The sequence below is a fragment of the Heptranchias perlo genome, chromosome 30, assembly GCF_035084215.1.
Source record: "Heptranchias perlo isolate sHepPer1 chromosome 30, sHepPer1.hap1, whole genome shotgun sequence".
In the NCBI taxonomy this organism is placed as follows: Eukaryota; Metazoa; Chordata; class Chondrichthyes; order Hexanchiformes; family Hexanchidae; genus Heptranchias; species Heptranchias perlo.
Genome location: NC_090354.1, coordinates 5,614,556 through 5,637,676, shown reverse-complemented (window position 1 = coordinate 5,637,676; position 23,121 = coordinate 5,614,556). Strand labels below are relative to the sequence as shown.

At 47.4% G+C, this 23,121-nt stretch overlaps 1 protein-coding gene across 1 annotated transcript in view; it reads right to left on the bottom strand.

The window, feature by feature from the left end:
- The window catches only part of LOC137299846 (protein AF-10-like), a 123,359-nt gene that overhangs the window by 54,673 nt on the left and 45,565 nt on the right, over positions 1–23,121 (bottom strand). The window contains 2 exon segments of the mRNA XM_067968778.1: positions 778–873; positions 21,457–21,501. Of these exon segments, the coding sequence (XP_067824879.1) occupies positions 778–873; positions 21,457–21,501 (141 nt within the window).

Here is a 23,121-nt window from a genome sequence, read left to right as displayed (position 1 = left end):
CGACACCATCTTAGGAATTCTGACCAGACTGTCTTGTCTGTAAATTTGAACACTACAATTTACTACAATTCTTCTAAACAAAGATAAAGCGATGGACGGCTTTAGGGATTACACATTTTTACATTAGCAAAAAGAAAGTGAAACCGAAGGTACAGCAGTAGCAGATTGTGGCGTCTGCACACCGGGGCGCCAGGACACTGGCACACCAGGGCACCAGCAGGCACCGGGATACCGGGACACCAGGGCACCAGCAGGCACCGGGATACCGGGACACCAGGGCACCAGCAGGCACCGGGATACCGGGGCACCAGCAGGCACCGGGATACCGGGACACCAGGGCACCAGCTTTGACAGAGAGATTTTAAAAAATATTTTCATGTACGGAGTGTGTTACCACAAGGGGCAGAGTCAGTCACAATATTTACCAGTGAAATAGATAAGCAACTGAAGAAGAAAAATACTAAAAGGGAAAGAGCCAGGCAAAGTGAGAAGAATCGAAAGTTTGATGTCGATCCAGACCCAGCACAGGCGTTGCCAGCCAAATGGCCTCCTTCTATGCTGAAATTTCAGTCGTCCTATGATTCAGGGGACAGAACTGCTGACTGACAATTCCTCAGATGTCTGAGCACCAGGTGTTGTACAAAAGCAAAAAAGGTGAAAGCAGTAAACGGAGAAGCACTGCACTGATGATTAAGGCACCTGCATTTCCTCATTTGGGTGAGTCTGAGTTATAAGGGCCTTGCAGCCGTTTGCTTTGTAACATCAATGTTCACTTACCTTTTCTGTAGTTACAGTGACCGCGTTAACAACAGTGTCCAAGGATTCTGCGGCTTTCTTGAGTTTCTGCTTTGGCCTCTCCCTGTCTTTCCGGCTCTGTAAAATAAGAAACAAAAAATTGTTTTAATTTTCCTCATAACAACAACTTGCTCCTTTAACATAGTAAAACGTTCCAAGGCACTTCATGGGAGCATTATTAAACAAAACCAAAGAAACTTGGCAAACAATTTGCAAACAGCCAGGTCCCACAATGTGATACTCCCCAGATAATTTGTTTTTAGGTGTTGGTTGAGGGATAAATGTTAGGCCAGGATACCTGGGAGAACTCCCCTGCTCTTCTTCGAAATAGTGCCATGGGATCAATTACATCCACGAGAGAGGGCAGATGGGGCCTCGGTTTAACATCTCATCCGAAAGACAGCACCTCCGACAGTGCAGCACTCTCTCACTGGGAGTGTCAGCCTGGATTACGGGCTCAAGTCCCTGGAGTGGGACTTGAACCCATGACCTTCTGACTCAGAGGCGAGTGCGCTACCCACCGAGCCATGGCTGATATTTATTTTTCATCATACTGACTGGTAAAAAGCTGGAAGGCCGATTTAAATCCATAGATTGTACTCTGTAACACGGAGTTCATTGAAACCACAAGGACTGTGCATTCGACGAGCTGTGCAGCTTTCTCTTCTGCACAAGACTTTTTGAAGAATGGGGCTCGACGACTAAGAAAACGACCGGGCCACTTCAGAACGCACGATGTAGACTGTACCCCATGCCTGAGATTTGAAACATCGACTATAATATTACACAGACTGTGCAATAAAGAAGTTGGCCGCTTTTTAAGCACAGTGAATGGAGCATGTGATTGTTGAGCGAGGCTTGCCAAGTTCAACATTCGATAGCGTCCTCAATCCCACAAAGTTCAAAACAAAACAAAGTCCCAACCACAGCCGGGCGGCAGCTCTTGATCCCTTTCACTTACTGGGATTAGTCGTGTGCAGAGCTGTTGACCCCGCAAGAGGCCGAAACTGACCCCACAAGAGGCCGAAACTGACCGACCCCTTGAAGAGCAGCCGAGTTACGAGAGCGGACTCACCCCAGGCGATTGTCGGGCAGCTCACTCTTTCTCCTCCCCTGCCTATCATTCACCCTTGAACGTTAACGCTGATTGCCGGCAGGCGACCTGACTGCAAAGCAGGTCGCAACCAAGCCTCATCCCATCTCCATTCCACCATCCTCACAAACGCACTGCTCGCAGGGGCTGCTGGACAGCGGTCAGGATCAGGAATCTTGGCATTCCTTAACCTGAGTCAGTTGTTGTGCTTCTACAGCAACCCTGGCCAGCATCTGCTAATTCAGCACAGATGGGGGAATTGAAAGAAAGATAGAAAGACTTGCATTTATATAGGGCCTTTCGTGACCTCAGGACATCGCAAAGCACTTAACAGCCAATGAAATACTTTTGAAATGTAGTCACTGTTGTAATGTAGGAAACGCGGCAGCCAATTTGCGCACAGCAAGATCCCACAAACAGCAATGTGATAATGACCAGATAATCTGTTTTAGGGATAAATATTGTCCAGGACGTCGGGGAGAACTCCTGTGCTCTTCTTCGAAATAGTGCCATGGGATCTTTTACCTGCACCCGAGGGGGCAAACAGGGCCTTGGTTTAACGTCTCATCCGAAAGGCGACACCTCCGACAGTGCAGCACTCCCTCAGTACTGCACCGGGCAGTGTCAGCATAGGTTATGCGCTCAAGTCTCCGGATTGAGACTTGAACCCACGACCATCTGACTCAGAGGCAAGTGCACCACCACTGAGCCGCGGCTGACATCTTGGACATTGCAGGTCTGTGTGGCTGGAGCCTCACTTATCATCCGAACTACCCAAGGGCAAATAATGGATTTGTCAGCGAACCAATAACTTGCATTTATATAGCAACTTTAACGTAGTAAAACATCCCAAGGCACTTCATAGGAGCGTCAGCAGACAAAATTTGACAGCGAGCCACATAAGGAGATATTAGGACAGGTAGGTTTTAAGCAACATCTTAAAAGGAGGAGAGAGGCGTAGAGAGGCGGAGAGCTTAGGGCCTAGGCAGCTGAAGGTACGGCCACCAATGGTGGAGCGAAGGAAATCGGGGATGGTCAAGAGGCCAGAATTGGAGGAGCGCAGAGATCTCCGAGACCTCCACTTCCTCTGATTTGACAATCCGGCGTATCCATGGGCTCAAGTCGTGAAGTGAAACAGGGTCACGACCGGAACGTGTGGACGTTGATTATCCAAGCTCGCGCGTGAAGAATGCTCACTTGCCCGAGAAACTGGAGGGGACCCGACATCGGGGAAATCTACCCTACCAAGAGGGGACACAATTGAAGGGCAAGGTGGAATTGAAATGAATGATCCCGTTAGCAGGTATTACCGCAGTTCGACGTCAGTCTGGGCGACCGCTAAGTTCAACGATACACCGCATAGTTACGAGGAGCTGGGATCTGCCAGGGGGCTGAGTTATTGAGCAGCTTCTGGGAAGTGGTAATAATGACGTCCATAACTAAACAGCGATACTAAGGTTGTACAGGGTGACATTACCACAAAAGGAAATCTGAGAGGAAATATATGCAGAAGACCACAGACCCGGCACGATGGGCGAGGAGCAGTGTAACCGAAAGTAGTAATGATTCACTAGGTTACACAGAAGACGTAGAGTTTACAGCACAGAAACAGGCCATTCGGCCCAACTGGCCTATGCTGTTGTTTATGCTCCACACGAGCCTTCTCCTACCCATCTTCTAACCCCAACATATTCTTCTATTCCTTTCTCCTTCATGTGTTTGTCTCGCTTCAGCTACTCCTTGTGGTGGTGAGTTCCACATTCTAACCACTCTCTGGGTTAGAATGCTGCCCGCTCTCTGGATTTAACTCTCTGGGATGAGAGGGTTGTCCTATGAGGAGAGATTGAGTCGAGTGGGCCTATACTCGCTGGAGGTTAGAAGAATGAGAGGTGATCTCATTGAAACATACAAGATTCTGAGGGGGCTTGACAGGTTAGATGCTGAGAGGTTGTTTCCCCTGGCTGAAGAGTCGAGAACTAGTGGGGGGAGGGGGGGTGGACAGTCTCAGGATGAGGGGTTGGCCATTTAAGCCTGAGGTGAGGAGGAATTTCTTCACTCAGAGGGTTGTGAATCTATGGAATTCTCTACCCCAGAGGGCTGTGGATGCTGAGTCATTGAGTACATTCAAGGCTGAGATCGATCGATTTTTTTGGACTCTAGGGGAATCAAGGGGGAAAGTGGAGTTGAAGTCGAAGACTAGCCATGGTCTTGTTGAATGGCGGAGCAGGCTCGAGGGGCCGAATGGCCTACTCCTGCTCCTATTTCTTATGTTTTTATGTTAAGCCTGGTGACAGTCTTGTGTGAACTCCCAAACACCACGATTCCTCCAGCTAGAACCAGTGGAAATGCATTTCATAACAACTGTGCCAGTTTCAGTTTGATTCCTTGCCCAGGCCACTACAAGCTGATCAAGACAAAGACTGGCTAACAACACATTTGATTGAGTGGACAGATATTTTAGGAACTGACTGAACGTTTATTAGAAGTTATCTGTACTTTTATCTGCAATATATTTAAAAACAAATTACATAAATTAAGCAGCCTTTAACTACTATAAATCATTGTGGTGTTCCTATTTTAATTTTGAAATACATGTCATCACTGACTACTCCCTTATTCACTACTCTCTTACAGTGAGTAACTAACTTGCGGTGTTAGCCGTGGTGCAGTGGGTAGCACACTCGCCTCTGAGTCAGAAGATTGAGAGTTCAAGTCCCACCCCAGAGGTGTGAGCACATAATCCAGTACAGTACTGAGGGAGTGCTGTGCTGTCGGAGGTGCCATCTTTCGAATGAGATGTTAAACCAAGGCCCCGCCTGCCCTTTCAGGTGGACCTAAAAGATCCTACAGCAATATATTCGGAGAAGCAGGGGAGTTCTCCCGGTGTCCTGGCCAATATTTATCCCTCAACCAACACCTAAAACAGATTATCTAGTCATTATCACATTGCTGTTTGTGGGATCTTGCTGTGTGCAAACTGGCTGCTGCATTTCCTACATTACAATAGTGCCTACATTTCAAAAGTACTTCACTGGCTGTAAAGCGCTTTGGGACGTCCTGATGTTGTGAAAGACGCTATATAAACGCAAGGATTTCTTTTTATTACGTCCGATCAGGTGTCCTATCTAAATGACATTACAATAAAGCCTTTTGCTGCAGGCAAGTGCCAAAACTGCCATTTTGAGTGACGCACCGGGCAAGAATGAACAAGCATTATTTTGGAAAGTTGAAGACTTACAGGCCCCTTTTCCCCCCCCCTCAGCGTTTTTGTGTATAAGAGTGAAGTCTAGTGTTTGGTGTGGCTCTGAGCCAGGGAGGCCTCTGCTGAGTTTGCTGCTTTCAGCCAGGGCAGTGGAATGAGTAGTGTTTTTAAAATCAGCCTGGGTTTGAAAGGGAGAAAAGAAAAACAAAAACAAAAACAAAACAGCGAGAGAATCAGCTCGGGCTCCTGCTTCCAAATCACGAGCTGGTGACCTCCGTGCAGGTGTTGATGCTGAGTGAGCACAGAATCAGATGATGCTTGGCGAGCTACCAGCTGGTATCGATGCCCCTTCAGCACCAGCCGGAGAAGAGGAGGGGAGAAAACGCGGATGGGAAAGAAGATCTGAAGGCCAATCGTCATGAAGAAATAATACAGGATAGAATCATACAGCACAGAAGGAGGCCATTCAGCCCGTTGTGCCTGTGCCAGCTCTCTGAAAGAGTAACCAATCAGTCCCACTCCCCTGCTCTTTCCCTCTAGCCCTGCAAATTTTTCCTTTCCAAGTAAATATCCAATTGAAAATTACTATTGAATCTGCTTCCACTGCCTTTTCAGGCAGCGCACTCCAGATCATAACAACTCGCTGTGTAAAAAAAAAACTCACCTCCCCTCTGGTTCTTTTGCCAATTATCTGAAATCTGTGTCCTCTGGTTACCGACCACAGCAGACTGGGAAGAGTTAAACCCATATCAAACCTAAGCTCAGTTCACTGTTTGACTTACCCCTAAGAAATCACACACTGGGGGCCCCATTGCTGCTGCCAGGTTTGAGACGACCAATGAACCTCCATTTGCTCACACCTAGGTGTTTTACCCAATCTCACCTCAGAGTTCAAAGGTTGTAGGTTCAAGGCCCACTCCAGAGAGCACATAACCTAGGCTGACACTCCAGTGCAGTGCTGATGGAACGCTGCAATCTTGGAGGCGCCATTAAACCGAGGCCCCGTCTGCTCTCTTGGGTGGATGTAAAAGCTCCCACGGCATTATTCAAAGAAGAGCAGGGGCGTTCTCCCCGGTGTCCTGGCCAATATTTATTCTCAACCAACATTAACTAAAAAGAACGATTATCTGCCATTTATCACAGTGCTGTTTGTGGGACCTTGCTGTTATGGTAAACAAACAGAGCAACAAATTTTTGTGCAGAGCAAGGTCCTGCTAAAAGCAAACAAGATAAATTACTATTTAACCTGGTTTTTTTTTTGGTTGTGTTGACACCAAAAGAACTTCCTGCTCTTCTTCAAAGAGTTATTAGACTGATATATTTAACATCATATCTCAAAGACATGACACACTCACACTCAAGTCCCACTCCAGCGACTTGAGCACAAAATCTAGGCTGACTGCAGTACTGAGGGAGTGCTGCACTGCCGGAGGTGCAGTCTTTCGGATGAGACGTTAAACAGAGGCCCCGTTTGCCCTCTCAGGTGGAAGTGAAAGATCGCACAGCACTATTTCGAAGAAGAGCTGGGGAGTTCTCCCCAGCGCCCTGGCCAATATTTATCCCTCAACCAACATTATTAAAACAGATTATCTGGTCATTATCTCATTGCTTTTTCTGGGATCTTGCTCTGTGCAAATTGGCTGCTATGTTATCTACAATGTCTACACTTCAAAAGTACTAATTGGCTGTAAAGCGCTTTGGGATGTCCTGAGGCTGTAAAGGGGGCTATATAAATGCAAGTTCTCTCTCTATATTTCTCTCTCCCTGAAGCCCTACACCCCTCTATCTCCCATTCCCCCCCCTTTAAAAACCTGCTCAAAGTTTATTTCTCAAACCAAGCCTTCGGCCACCTGTCCTAATCCTCCCTCAAAGGCCCGGTGCCCACTCTTATCTCACCTCTGTGAAGAGTCTTGGATGTTTTTCTATGTATAAGTGCAAGTTGGTGTTCCAGAGAGATCTAATTGCAGAGGATCTCAGGCTGCACACAGAAAGTCTTTGTCTGCAATGACTGGAGGCCTAAACTCCCAGTTACACCATCATTTTATGGTCTAACATCACTGCTTTCAGACCTAAGGCCCTAATTTTCCCATAGCCCATGTCTGAATTAACAAGGTCTAAAGCCTTGGTTATGCTGTAGCTCCACATTCATATTTGCACCTGATGTCCGAGACCCTAGTGCCAATGGGAAAACTCACATCTGACCCAGTTGCACATTTGGAGAGCAAGTGCTTCCAGTCCCTTTCCTTAAGCTGGCAGATATTGTACACTAAAGAACCATTTATAACCACAAATCTTATTCCAAGGTACACTGGGTGCAGATATAACAACCTGCATTTATATAGCACCTTCAACGTAGTAAAACATCCCAAGGCGCTTCACAGGAACGTCATCAAACAAAATTTAACACCTAGCCACATAAAAGGAGATTAGGACAGGTGACCAAAAACTTGGTCAAAGAGGTAGGTCCCTCAACATCTCTCTCCTCCTTTAAGGTGCTCCTTAAAACCTACCTCTTTGACCAAGCTTTTGGTCACCTGACCCTGATGTGGCTCGGTATCAAATTTTTGCGGGTCGGTAGATGCCAGGAACATAGTTCAGGAGGAGGCCATTCAGCCCCTCGAGCCTATTCCGCCATTCAATTAGATCATGGCTGATCTGTGTCTTCATTCCATCTACCCGCCTTGGTTCCATATCCCTCAATACCCTTGCTGAACAAAAATCTATCAATCTCAGTTTTGAAACATTCAATTGACCCCCAGTCTCAGCAGCTTTATGGGGGGGGGGGGGGGGGAAAGAGAGAAAAAGTTCCAGATCTCCACTCCCCTTTGTGTGAAGAACTGCTTCCTGACATCACCCCTGAACACCCTAGTTCTAACTTTAGTGTTTATGCCCTCTTGTTCTGGACTCCCCCAAGTCATTCCAGCTGTTCACCCCCTCTGTGTAAAGAAACACATCTTGACATCTGTTCTAAACTTGCTCTTCACAACCCTCAACCTGTGCCTTCCTATCCTGTTGCCCTGGTGTATCCCATAATACTGACCCGGGATAACTTTCTCCCCCTGGTTAAATATGTTATATACCTCCACAACGCCCCTCCGAGGTGTTTCCTTTCGAGGCTGAAAAGCACTAGTTTAACAGGTTCTTCACGGCTCTTCCATGTGACACTGGGTGAGTGGATCAGCCTCGTTGATCTTGTCTGTACTGCCTCCGGGGCCTGGCAGGCTCCCTTAAGTTGCAGCGGCTAGAATTGCACGTACTACCACACAAGGCACAATAGCAGAAGTAACAGGCTCGCACTCGACTGATGATCACACTCCTGTGAGGGGGCCACCAAAAACGGAACACTGCACAAAAAGACAGCCTCACACTACTGAAAGCTGTAGGTGTTGATAAGCCATTGGACCATGACGATAGCAGATGCATCACAGTACTCAAAGCTCCTCCTCCTTGCCACTCCCCCATTTTACAGGTGTTGGGTTTCATTTTCCCTATACGTGGCAGAACAAAGTGCAGCCAGGAACAACTCTAATAAGGGCTGACGCCTCACAAACTTGACCCCGGTGACTACTAGCAGTACAAGATAAAAGGAAAGCTCGCACTTTTATGTGCCAGCGGTGGTATAAGCAGGCTGGGGGTGAGGGGGATTCAGGAGGGTCAAACACCCTCACAAAATGTCAATTTTTTTTTTAAAAAACGGATCCAGAGCTAATCAGTTCCACAATTCGACCAGTGAAAACCGATTAGTTGGGCTTGTGCTTCTAAATGTTCACCGGGATATTACAGTGAATAGTAGTGAGGTTATTGATAGACTAGCAACACATACAACAACAACTTGCATTTATATAGCGCCTTTAACATAGTAAAACAGAAGCATAATCAGACAAAAACTGGCATCAAGCCAAATGAGCAGACGTTAGGACAGGTGACCAAACGCTTGGTCAAAGAGGTAGGTATTAAGGAGCGTCTCAAAGCAGAGAGGGATAGAGGTGTCAAGGGAGGGAATTCCAGAGCTTAGGGCCTAGGTGGCTGAAGGCACGGCTGCAAATGGTGGGGCGAAGGAAGTGGGGGACGCACAAGAGGCCAGAGTTGGAGGAACGCAGAGATCTCGGAGGGTTCATAGAACCATAGAAAGTTACAGCACAGAAGGAGGCCATTCGGTCCATTGTGTCTGTGCCAGCCAAAAAAAGCTATCCAGCTTAATCCCACTTGCCAGCACTTGGTCCGGAGCCCTGTACGTTACCACACTTCAACTGCACATCCAAGTACTTTTTAAATGGGTTGAGGGTTTCTGCCTCTACCACCCTTTCAGGTAGTGAGTTCCAAACCCCCACCACCCTCTGGGTGAAACGATTTCTCCTCAGCTCTCCTCTAATCCTTCTACCAATTACTTTAAATCTATGCCCCCTGGTCACTGACCACTCTGCTAAGGGAAATAGGTCCTCTCTATCTAGGCCCCTCGTAATTTTATACACCTTAATTAAATCTCCCCTCAGCCTCCTTTGTTCCAAAGAAAACAATCCCAACCTTTCCACATAGCTAAAATTCTCCAGCCCTGGCAACATCCTCATAAATCTTCTCTGTACCCTCTCTAGTGCAATCACATCTTTCCTGTAACATGGTGACCAGAACTGTACGCAGTACTCAAGCTGTGGCCTAACTAGTGTTTTGTACAGTTCTGGCACAACCTCCCCACTCTTAGTCTATGCCTTGGCTAATAAAGGAAAGTATCCCGTATGCCTTCTTAACCACCTGTCCTGCTACCTTCAGGGATTTGCAGACATGCACTCCAAGGTCCCTCTCTTCCTCTAAACCTCAGTATCCTCCCATTTATTGTGCATTCCCTTGCCTAGTTTGCCCTCCCCAAATACATTATCTCACACTTCTCCAGATTGAATTCCATTTGCCATTTTTCTGTCCACCTGACCAGTCCATTGATATCTTCCTGCAATCTACAGTTTTCCTCCTCACTATCAACCACATGGCCAATTTTTGTATCATCTGCAAACTTCTAGATCATGCCCCCCCACATTCAAGTCCAAATCATTAATATATATCACAAAAAGCAGGGGACCTAGTACTGAGCCCTGAGGAACCCCACTGGAAACTGCCATCCAGTCACAAAAACACCCGACCATTACTCTTTGCTTCCTGCCTCTGAGCCAATTTTGGATCCAACTTGCCACTTTCCCATGGATCCCAAAGGCTTTTACTTTTTTGACCAGTCTGCCACGTGGGACCTTGTCAAAAGCCTTGCTAAAATCTATGTACACTACATCAAACGCATTACCCTCATCGACCCTTCTTGTTACCTCCTCAAAACATTCAATCAAGTTAATCAGACATGACCTTCCCTTAACAAATCCATGCTGACTGTCCTTGATTAATCTGTGCCTTTCTAATTGATGATTTATGCTATCCCTCAGAGTCGATTCAAATAATTTGCCCACCATCAAAGTTAGACTGACTGGCCTATAATTACTCGGTCTATCCCTTTCTCCCTTTTTAAACAATGGTATCGCATTAGCAGTCCTCCAATCCTCCTGCACCAATCCTGCAGCCAGGGAAGATTGGGAAATGATGGTCAGAACCTCTGCTATTTCCTTCCTTGCTTCTCTTAACACCCTGGGATACATTTCAGCCAGGCCTGGTGATTTATTTACTTTCAAAGATGCTAAACCCCTTAATATTTCCTCTCTCACTATGTTTATCCCATCCAATATTTCACCCTCCTCCTCAAATATAATCTCTGCATCGTCCCCCTCTTTTGTGAAGACAGACACAAAGTTGTCATTAAGAACCATACCCACATCTTCCGCCTCCACACATAGGTTACCTTTTTGGTTTCTAATAGGCCCTACTCTTTCCTTAGTTATTCGCTTGCTCTTTATATTTGTTATATATGTTATATTTATAAACAGCTTTGGGATTTCCTTGATTTTACTTGCCAATATTTTTTCATGTCCTCTCTTTGCTTTCCCAATTTCCTTTTTAATTTCACCCCTGCACTTTCTATACTCCTCTAGGCTTTCTGCAGTATTGAGCTCTCAGTATCTGATAAAAGCTTCCCTTTTTTGCTTTATCTTACCCTGTATGCTCCAGGGGACTCCAGATTTGGCAGTCCCACCCTTTTTTCTTTGTGGGAACATGTTTGTTCTGAACCCTCACAATCTCTCCCTTGAATGCCTCCCACTGCTCTGACACTGATTTACCTTCAAGTCGCTGTTTCCAGTCCACTTTTGCTGAATCACTTCTCAGCTTAGTAAAATTGGCCTTTCCCCAATTGAGAACTTTTACTCCTGTTCTATCTTTGTCCTTTTCCATAACTACGCTAAACCTAACTGAATTATGATCACTACCACCAAAATGCTCTCCCACTGATACTCCTTCCACCTGCCCAGCTTCATTCCCTAAAACTAAGTCCAGAACTGCCCCCTCTCTTGTTGGGCTTGCTACATACTAGCTAAAAAAGTTCTCCTGAATGCAATTTAAGAATTGTGCCCTCTATACTTTTTACACTGATTGTATCCCAGTTAATATTAGGGTAGTTGAAATCCCTTACTGTTACTGCACTTCAGAAATTTGCCTACATATTTGCTCTATCTCCCTCTGACTGGGGGTCTATAGTACATACGCAGCAGTGTGATTGCCCCATTTTTGTTCTTCAGCTCAACCCATATGGCCTCATTTGATGATCCTTCTAACAGATATAGACAGAGCTAAGCAATTCCACAACCAACAGTCAGAACAAAGCTCTGCAGTCCTGCCACATCCAGTCGTGAATGGTGGTGGACAATTAAACGACTAACGGGAGGAGGAGGCTCCGTGAACATCCCCAATGTTGGCAGAGTCCGGCATGTGAGTGCAAAAGACAAGGCTGAAGCGTTTGCAACCATCTTCAGCCAGAAGTGCCGAGTGGATGATCCATCTCAGCCTCCTCCCGACATCCCCACCATCACAGAAGCCAGTCTTCAGCCAATTCGATTCACTCCATGTGATATCAAGAAATGGCTGAGTGCATTGGATATAGCAAAGGCTAAGGGCCCCGACAACATCCCGGCTGTAGTGCTGAAAACTTGTGCTCCAGAACTAGCCACGCCTCTAGCCAAGCTGTTCCAGTACAGCTGCAACACTGGCATCTACCCGACAATGTGGAAAATTGCCCAGGTATGTCCTGTCCACAAAAAGCAGGACAAATCCAATCCGGCCAATTACCGCCCCATCAGTCTACTCTCAATCCGCAAAGTTATGGAAGGGGTTATCGTCGACAGTGCTATCAAGCAACACTTACTCACCAATAACCTGCTCACTGATGCTCAGTTTGGGTTCCACTAGGCTCCAGACCTCATTACAGCCTTAGTCCAAACATGGACAAAAGAGCTGAATTCCAGAGGTGAGGTGAGAGTGACTGCCCTTGACATCAAGGCAGCATTTGACCGAGTGTGGCACCAAGGAGCCCTAGTAAAATTGAAGTCAATGGGAATCAGGAGGAAAACTCTCCAGTGGCTGGAGTCATACCTAGCACAAAGGAAGATGGTAGTGGTTGTTGGAGGCCAATCATCTCAGCCCCAGGGCATTGCTGCAGGAGTTCCTCAGGGCAGTGTCCTAGGCCCAACCATCTTCAGCTGCTTCATCAATGACCTTCCCTCCATCATAAGGTCAGAAATGGGGATGTTCGCTGATGACTACACAGTGTTCAGTTCCATTCGCAACCCCTCAGATAATGAAGCAGTCCGAGCCTGCATGCAGCAAGACCTGGACAACATCCAGGCTTGGGCTGATAAATGGCAAGTAACATTCGCGCCGGACAAGTGCCAGGCAATGACCATCTCCAACAAGAGAGTGTCTAACCACCTCCCCTTGGACATTCAACGGCATTACTATCGCCAAATCCCCCACCATCAACATCCTGGGGGTCACCATTGACCAGTAACTTAACTGGACCAGCCATATAAATACTGCGGCTACAAGAGCAGGTCAGAGGCTGGGTATTCTGTGGCGAGTGACTCACCTCCTCACTCCCCAAAGCCTTTCCACCATCTACAAGGCACAAGTCAGGAGTGCGATGGAATACTCTCCACTTGCCTGGATGATGCAGCTCCAACAACACTCAAAAAGCTTGACACCATCCAGGACAAGGCAGCCCGCTTGATTGGCACCCCATCCACCAACCTAAACATTCACTCCCTTCACCACCGGCGCACTGTGGCTGCAGTGTGTACCATCTACAGGATGTACTGCAGCAACTCGCCAAGGATTCTTCGACAGCACCTCCCAAACCCATGACCTCTACCACCTAGAAGGACAAGGGCAGTAGGCACATGGGAACAACACCACCTGCACGTTCCCCTCCAAGTCACACACCATCCCAACTTGGAAATATATCGCCGTTCCTTCATCGTTGCTGGGTCAAAATCCTGGAACTCCCTTCCTAACAGCACTGTGGGAGAACCTTCACCACATGGACTGCAGCGGTTCAAGGCGGCGGCTCACCACCACCTTCTCAAGGGCAATAAATGCTGGCCTCGCCAGCGCCGCCCACATCCCATGAACGAAGAAAAAAATATCAACCCTCCTCAGAGCTGTAATTGTTTCTTTAACCAATATTGCCACCCTCCCCCTCCTTTTTTATGCCCCTCGCTATCTCATTTAGAAAGCCTGTAACCAGAAACGTTGAGCTGCCATTCCTGCCCCTCTTTAAGCTACGATATCATACTTCCACGTGTCTATCTGTGCCCTCAGCTCATCTGCCTTATTCACTCGACTTCTTGCATTGAAGTATATACACCATTAAGCACTGCCAAACTCTTTTGTTGTCTATTTTCTAGCCTTTGTTCCCTCTGCCTTCCAAACTCGCTTACTAATTTTTTGTCTTCCATTTCCAGCTCTGCTTCTCTCCCATCTGAATCTACGCTCAGGTTCCCATCCCCTGCCAAGCTAGTTTAAACCCTCCCTAATAGCACTAGTGAACCTCCCAGTGAGGATATTGGTCCTGGTCCCGGCCCCGTCCGGCTTGTACAGCTCCCACCTCCCCTAGAACTGGTCCCAATGCCCCAGGAATCTAAAGCCCTCTCTCCTGCACCATCTCTCCGGCCGTGCATTCATCTGCTCTATCCTCCTATTTCTATACTCACTAGTGTGTGGCACTAGGGAGTAATCCGGAGATTACTACCTTTGAGGTCCTGCCTATTAATTTCTTTCCTAACTCCACAAAATCAGCCTGCAGGACCTCATCCCTCGTTTTGCCTATGTTGTTGGTACCAATATGGAACACAAGCTCTAATTCTTCACCCTCCCCCTCCAGAATGTTCTGCAGCCGCTCAGTGACATCCTTGACCCTGGCACCAGGGAGGCAACATACCATTCTGGAGTCATGTCTGCGGCCGCAGAAACGCCTCTCCGTTCCCCTAACTATTGAATCCCCCATCACTATGGCTTTCCTGACCTTCCTCCTTCCTCACCCCCCTCCACCATCCCCTACAGCTGAGCTACCCATGGTGCTGTGGACTTGGCTCTGCCTGCACTCCCCAGAGGAACCCACTCCCTCACCAGTATGATACCAGTTAGAGAGTGAGATGCACTCAGGGGACTTCTGCACTACCTGCCTGGTCCTCCTTGACAATCTGGCAGTCACCCAGTCTGCCTGAACTCTCTTAAGCTGCAGGGTGACCACCTCCTGAAATGTGCCATCCACGTAGCTCTCAGCCTCGCAGATGCACTGCAATGACACCTGCTGCTGCTCAAGCTCCAAAACCCGGAGCTCGAGCTGGAGGAAGTTACAGAGATAGGGAGGGGGTGAGGCCATTGAAGGATTTGAAAACAAGGATGAGAATTTTTAAAATCGGGGCCTTGCTGGACCAGGAGACAACGTTGATCAGCGCGCACAGGTGTGATGGGTGAATGGGACTTGGTGCGAGTTAGGATACAGGCAGCGGAGTTTTGGATGACCTTGAGTTTATGGAGGGTGGAAGATGGGAGGCCGGCCAGGAGAGCAATGGAATAGTCGAGTCTCGGAGGTAACAAAGGCATGGATGAGGGTTTCAGCAGAAGAGCTGAGGCAGGGGCAGAGATGGGCGATTTTACTGAGTTGTAAGTAGGCAGTCTTGGTGATGGAGGGGATTATGGGGTTGGAAGTTTAGCTCAATTCAAAAGTAGTACATTGTATCTGAAGTGCTTTGGGACGTCCAGAGTACGTAAAAGGTGCTGTATTAAATGCAAATTCTTTCTTCATAGCCCCCTTCATGTAGTGGAGTGTCTTGGAGCATTTTACAATGACCCCCTTACACACAACTGGCCAGTGTACCAAAATGTTTGCAGCAGGTTTGTTAAAAGAAACTGATGATGTTAGCCCCCCTTCCGTTGCCATCCCTTCCCCAGCAGATGTTGGTGAAACTCTCATTTACTAAAGCACCAATCTGTGCCCCGCCCCCCACAAAATTACTAACAAGAAGATAAAGAGCAGCAATGAACCAGACAAAAAAAAATACACACATACCTCGAAATACATAGATGTTACAACATAGAAAAAGGCCGTTCAGCCCAACCGGTCCGTGCTGGCGTTTACCCTCCATACGAGCAAATAGTTCTGATCACATTTACCGGCCCTGTTCCCATATTCCTTCATCCACCTATCCAACCTAATCTTGAATGTTGGCATCGATTGTAGAAATACATGGAAGTTACAATACTGAACCAGGCGATTTGGCCCAACTGGTAAGTGTCAAAGTGGACATTCTGTTGCATGAGGGGGATGCAAGTAAATTTACTTTTATATATCACCTTAATGCTTCATCACAGAGGAAGCGCATAGATGTCAGCTACCCTGAAATTCCTCACTGATTATAACAACTTGCATTTATATAGCGCCTTTAACGTAGTAAAATATCCCAAGGTGCTTCACAGGAGCGTTATCAAACAAAATTTGACAGGGAGCTGCATAAGGAGATATTAGGACAGGTGACCAAAAGCTTGGTCAAAGAGGTAGGTTTTAATGAGCGTCTTAAAAGGAGAGAGAGGTGGAGAGGTTTAGGGAGGGAATTCCAGAGCTTAGGGCCTAGGCAGCAGATGGCACGGCCGCCAATGGCAGAACAATGAAAATTGGGGATGTGCAAGAGGCCAGAATTGGAGGAGTGTGGAGATCTCGGAGGGTAGTAGGACTGGAGGAGGTTACAGAGATAGGGCTATAAAGTGGCTACATTGAAACCATAATCCTCAAGACTTGAATCTGTTTCAAATTCAGCACAAGCCAAGAAAAGGGGGGTGGGGGGCTTGGAAAGAAAGGCCTTCTTTAAACACAGCTTCGAGCAGGGGCCTGCACACACTGCTCCAGCAGCCGTCCAAATCCTGAGGAAACTACAGAGGAGCTGACACACACATAGGCCATTGGGCATCGAAGAGACTCTGTGATCAGGACGACCTGCCTTGTGAGACACAAGCACAGGCACAGCCCCACGTCATGATTTAGATTCAGGCAAAGAAGGCTCTTTGATCTCATCCTTCCAGAATGCCAAACCTACTCCATCGAGCTGTGTCGTAAAGGAGTCCCATATCCTGCCAACCATCCCAGCTGTGTAAAGAAACACTTCCTGACATCTGTCCTAAACTTGACCTTCACAATCCTGAACCTCATAGCCTGCTGCTCTGGTGTCTCTCATAGGATTATTCCAGAATATATTTCTCTAGCCCATTAGGAATCTTATATAATATTATATAAGGACCCTACTGAAAAGTCTCGAGGCTGAAGAGCCCCCAACATGCTTCGTCAATCCTCATATGTCATCTCAAACATCAGGGATTAGCCCTGCTCCACCTCTAGACCCTGGGTGACACCACCCCCTCCAACCATGTCAGGGGCATGAATACTGGAGATAGTCATGTTGATGTATCTGGAGCACTATCAAAGAGGAGGCAGTGCTCAGCGGTTAAGTCCACTAACCAGGGAATTGATGAGCCTACAGTTCCAAGGTTTGATCTCTGGTGTTAGCTGGTGCATCCCGGACAAGAGAGAGCCAAAGCTCTTCTTGGCCTCGTCCAAGGTTATTCCAGTAATGCTGGACTAGATAACGATCAGGATCAGGAACCCTGGCTGTTTTTCCCCCCTCTCAGCACAGAATGAACTTGGGACCTCCCTGGTCAGTACAGCTGAGTATCACATCACACAGTACAGTTAGTTATTCACCAAACTATTTGAATACCTTGCCAGGATAATTACTCAGCCTACGGTGGTAAATCAAAACATCATGGTATTTCACCAAGTTATGCACATATAACAAACACAACAACTTGCATTTATATAGCGCCATTAACGTAGTAAAACGTCCCGAGACATTTCACAGGAGCGTTATCAGACAAAATTTGACACCGAGCCACATGAGGAGATATTAGGACAGGTGACCAAAAGCTTGGTCAAAGAGGTAGGTTTTAAGGAGCGACAAAAGGAGAGAGGTAGAGGAGCAGAGAGGTTTAGGGAAAGAATTTCAGAGCTTAAGGCCCAGGCAGCTGAAGGCACGGCCGCCAATGGTGGAGCGAAGGAAATCAGGGATGCGCAAGAAGCCAGAATTGGAGGAACGCAGAAATCTCGGAGGGTTGTAGGACTGGAGGAGGTTATAGATATAGGAAGGGGCGAGGCCGTGGAGGGATTTGAACAGAAGGGTGAGAATTTTAAAATGGAGGCGTTGCCGGACCGGGATGCAATGTAGGTCAGCGAGCACAGGGGTGATGGGTGAACGTGACTTGGTGCGAGTTAGGACGTGGATGAGTCTGACACACATATGACTTCAGTCCCAGGCTACCGTGGTTGACCTCTGACACGAGTGGTCTAGCAAGTCACTCAGGTTGTTAAAAAAAAAAATCACTCAAAAAGGTGACCCACCATCACTTTCTCAGAGGCAACCAGCGACGGGCAATAAACGTGGCCTTATTTGCATCTCCCACATCCCAAGAACAAAATAAAACCTGAGGCAGGAACAGAAAAAAAATGACAAAGTAAAAGTACCATTGGGTTTGCAGGAAGATGGAATCTACCGGCGGCAGACTCACCGATCCTGTTTTACCGGCGGCACATTTACATACTCGGGTGAAACTGGCTCCTAGAGTCTGACGCAGGTCTGTAGGAGGCAAAGCTGAACAGCACAGACACCAGGAGCCGCTCGGCAGACACCGGACTCTTCGATTACAAATTAAAATAGAAAGATCGCACAAGAGCTGCTGTAAACGGTGCAGATCTGGGCTTCATTTCTGACCTACGCCAGCAACAAACAAACACTCTTCTCCACCTCCTCCCCCAGCTCACGCACACAACCTTTAAGAGTCTCACAGTGATACTGCCGGACAGTGAAGCAAATATAAAAATATTACATGCAATAATTGCCACATACAGCTGGCTAATTAATCTGAAGAACTGACTGGCGTCATTCATTGGATTATACGACATCTGACCTCCCAGCGACATGCAAATCCCACTTTCAGTTTCTAAAATAAATGGCAGATTGTCATTCCGTAGTTTAATTTAAATACTGAATATTAACATACATATACGATGGCCTGACCCAATTTTTTTCAACCCCTGCTCAAATTCATCCTCTTCCCCCCTCCTCTCCTGAAGACGTCGCCTCTTTGCTGGGGTGGAGTTTCAGGAGGGCTGTCCCTCCCTTTGGTACCTCATCCGAGTGACCATTTTTCATGTCAGAAGCTTTTTGACTAGGAGATAGGGGGGGACAGAGAGGCTGACACAGCTGAGACTGATGTCAAAACACATGCACTTCCCAGATCAAGAGCAGGAAACCGGGCTGATTGGTTTCCTTTTCCCTAGTTCATGGACACAATGGCACCCCCACTCTACAAAATAGAAAGGCTCACATTTACACAACGCCTTTCACGACCTCAGGATGTCCCAAAGCCCTTTACAGCCAATTAAGTACTTTTGAAGTGTAGTCACTGGTGTAATGTACGAAACACCGCAGCCAATTCACGCACAGCAAGATCCCACAAACAGCAACGAGATAACGGGCAGATAATCCGTTTTTAAGTGATGTTGGTTGAGGGATGAATATTGGCCAGGGAGAACTCTGCTGCTCTTCTTTGAATTAGTGCCGTGGGATCTTTTACATCCACCCGAGAGGGCAGACGATGCCTCGGTTTAACGTCTCATCTGAGAGACAGCACCTCTGACAGTACTGCACTCCCTCAGTGCTGCACTAAAGTGTCAGTCGAGATTTTGGGCTGAAGTCTCTGGAGCTTGGACCCACGGCCTTCTGACTCAGAGGCGAGAGTGCGACCAACTGAGCTACAACGGACACTCCTACCCAACTCGGACCAAGGATTGACCGTGGGACTTTTTTGGTGCGTTCACCCACGAGGCCGGGGCGGGGGGGAAGTAAATCAATGATGTCTTTCTTCCCTGGTAACCAAATACTAGTTATCAATAAACAAACGCAGTGGTTAATGTCACGGTCGCGAATCGTCCCACTCAATGTTCATCAGTCACACATTCACTTCACAGTATAACAGAATAAAGAAATTGCCAGATATCCTGCACTGATTTCAAACGTGGGATCTCATTTCAAACGTGATTGCTTGCTCACGGCTGTCTCTCGAGATTTATAATGTCACCTGAACCCCTTCAGTAGATTAGTGCCTTTTATTAATTCACCAAATCCATTATTCTCTGCATAATAAAGATATACAGACGCATTGCTGATTTTGTTCAATTCACGACAACCAACTCTTAGTTCACCGACTAAATAGATCTGGCAACTAGGCGCTGCCAATGCAACACCCTCCCCACATGTCCCAGCTATCAGCTGGTATTCTACTCTCTCATCTTAAATGACATTTACACCACTTAGCTAATCCGGTTCAGCCAAAACAGTGGAGGGGGGTGTTACGCTGGACTCAGGGGTACGGGGTGGGCGGGAGGGGGAAAGAGAGATCAGCCAAGGTTCCAGTTACTGATCAATCACCACCCTTCCTGGTTTCACATCTGTGTCAAGTGAGAACGGGGTATGATGGCCTCCGTGGTTGAATAGCCCGTTTAGGCCCACACCACACAGAATGGGCACTTAGGGTGATGTACTGGAGGGCTGCTGCATCCATGGAACCAGCATGAATCAGGGGGGGGGGGGGGGGGGGAGAAACAGCTGAAATCATCCCCTCTTCCCCCCCCCAACCAAACCACACTCAAATTCTGCTAAACCGAGAGGCACAGGGTGCCTCGGGAAATAGACGCGAGAATTACATTAAAACCCAAGTCAACATCAGTTATTTTAAAGCCCACGGCATACATCAAAGTAACTACACAGTTTGAACTGTGCAATCCCAGTTCCCATTAGCTTCCAGAAAATCTGCTTTAGGATCGTTTAATGAAACTTGTTGCAACAATTCCAAAACCAGCGGTACAAAAAATAAATAAAAATCGACAGACAACTCCGCCTCAAAAAAAACCAAACACCGGAGTCACGACCCAAAAAAAAACCCCAGGTTAACACAAGAGATGCAGCAGGAAGTGATTCACCATCACAACTTCACAGAAACGAGCAGAGGGAGCGAAGGAGACTTTTTTTTGGGAGGAGGGGAGGGAAATAAGGAGTTGTAAGAATTTACCTGGGACACCCTTGGTCTGAAGGGGCTGCTGCACAGATGCACTCCCTTTTTTTATATATAATTTTTAAAAAGTAAAATTAGGAAGCGCAAAGCCTCCCTCGCAACCTGCGGGCGTTGCAACCTCTCTTTAAACAGCTAAGGTTATTTTTAAAAATGCCTGCAAAACGGCAGCAGAGCCGGCAAGACCTGTATACCAGGCGATGGGGCGTGACCAACAGTGCACTAAACACGTCCCTGTGAAACTCCAGCAGGCGCCGAGTAAATGGATAGCCTGCGAATGCCGGAGACGCTCATTTCCCCCGCCCCTCTCCCTCTTGCAAAGCACGTAGGACCCTCTGTGACTTGAAGGCAAAACGAAGCTTCACATTCCAGCTTAAACTGTGGCATTTAAACTGCATCAGAACTGGATACTGTCCAAGCCCTTCCCCCCCCAACCAGCCCAGAGAAGCAACAGTAAACTTTACTCTTTTTTTAAAAAAAAAGCCTCTCCCACTGCACTGCAAACAAGATAAACCAGACTGGCCATTAAAGAGACTCACAGCAGGCTGGAGTCCAGCTTGCAATGGTAGACAAGGACTTGCTTCACTTTGTACCACTGGCCCTTTCCACAAAAGCAGCTTTCATTCAGTTTCCTGAATTTCCACCAAGCTCTCTCTTCCTGTCACCCGGAAACAAACTCCATTCCACATACAGACAGAGTCAGGGAGACACACACACACTCCCCACTAGCAAGCTACAAGTAATGAGAATAATTACCAATCCGACAGACCTGTGCATTCTGGCGACGGGAAGGGGAATGGTCGGTGACTTTTTGCTGGAAAATAAAAAAAAAACACAAGGACAGGACACTATTTACACACAGCTCACCTCTCCCAGCATCACATGACTGAGCAGCTCTAATCTCCTTGGCGCAGGAGTTAGTGTCGTTTGCCCATGGCATCGGATGCCTTGCTCAATTCTCTGTATGCTGCCTCAGCAAGTTTGCAAGCAACTAGACCGGTCTGCCCTCCACCAGCAGCGGGAGTACAGTATCAGAGGCGGAATACATCGCACCTAATTACACTGATGGATTGCTGTAGACACTGATCACCAGAGAATGTGAAATCAGTAACTTGTGTCAGTGCTGCCTTTATGGAGCAGAATTTGTTAACTCTATACTGTCCGTGCAATGCAATTTTAAACATTTAAAAAGGAAATCCTTCTGTAAAACTTATAGGAATTTTTAAAAAAATATATCCCCCCTCCACAAACAACACCTTGCATTTATATAGCGCCTTTAACATAATAAAGTGTACCGCAGTGCTTCGCAGGAACGTAATCAGGACAAAATTTGACACCGAGCCATTAGGTGACATCAGGCCCGGTGACCTAAAGCGCGGCCAAAGAGGTAGGTTGTAAGGAGCGGGTTAAATGAGGAAAGAAAGGGGCGTAGGTTTAGGGAGGGAATTTCAGAGCCTAGGGCCCAGGCAGCTGAAGGCACAGTCGCCAAATGGTGGGGCGAAGGAAGGGCGGGGGGAGGAAAGAGAGTGGGTGCAGAAGAGGCCAGAATTGAAGGAACGCAGAGATCTCGGAGGGTTGTAGGGCTGGTGGAGGTTACAGAGATAGGGAGGGGTGAGGGCCAAGTAGGGATTTGAACACCAGGGTGGGAATTTTAAATTGGTGGACCGGGAGCCAATGTAGGTCAGCGGGCACAGGGGTGATGGGTGAACGGGACTTGGTGCGACTTAGCCACTGACTCAAGGTGGGCAACAGGAGCCAGAGCCCTCCAGCACTCACCCAGAGGCCAGGGGTGGGCCTTGGCAGGGAGTGTTAGCAGACTATTTGACTGTGGGGGTACCACTGACAAGCCCAATCTTATCCTCAACATCTACACGTGTGGCCTTTTCAGCAAAGGCGCTGGACAGCATCCAGGAGCAGCAATCATGACAGACATTTCCACTCTCTAAGTCAAGTATACTGATGACACTAGTTGACAAACAGCTGGCACAGCACAGAATGTGGCACTTTCCCAGTTTGTATGGGCTGAGCTTGTATCATGGCTCCCATGCATTTATAGGAGTCAGCCGTGGCTCATTCGGTAGCACTCTCGACTCTGAGTCAGAAGGTTGTGGGTTCAAGCACCACCCCAGAGATTTGAGCACATAATCTAGGCTGACACTCCTGGTGCAGTACTGAGGGAGCGCTGCATTGTTGGAGGTGCCATCTTTTGGATGAGACTGAGGTCCCGTCTGGCCTCTCAGGACAGCGTTAAAGATCCCATGGCCATTATTTCAAAGTACCTATTTATCCTTCAACAAACATTACCTGGTCATTTATCTCATTGCTGTTTGTGGGACCTTACTGTGCACAAATTGGCTGCCGTGTTTCCTACATTACAACAATGACTACACTTCAAAAGTACTTGTTGGCTGTGACAGACTTTGAGATGTCCTGA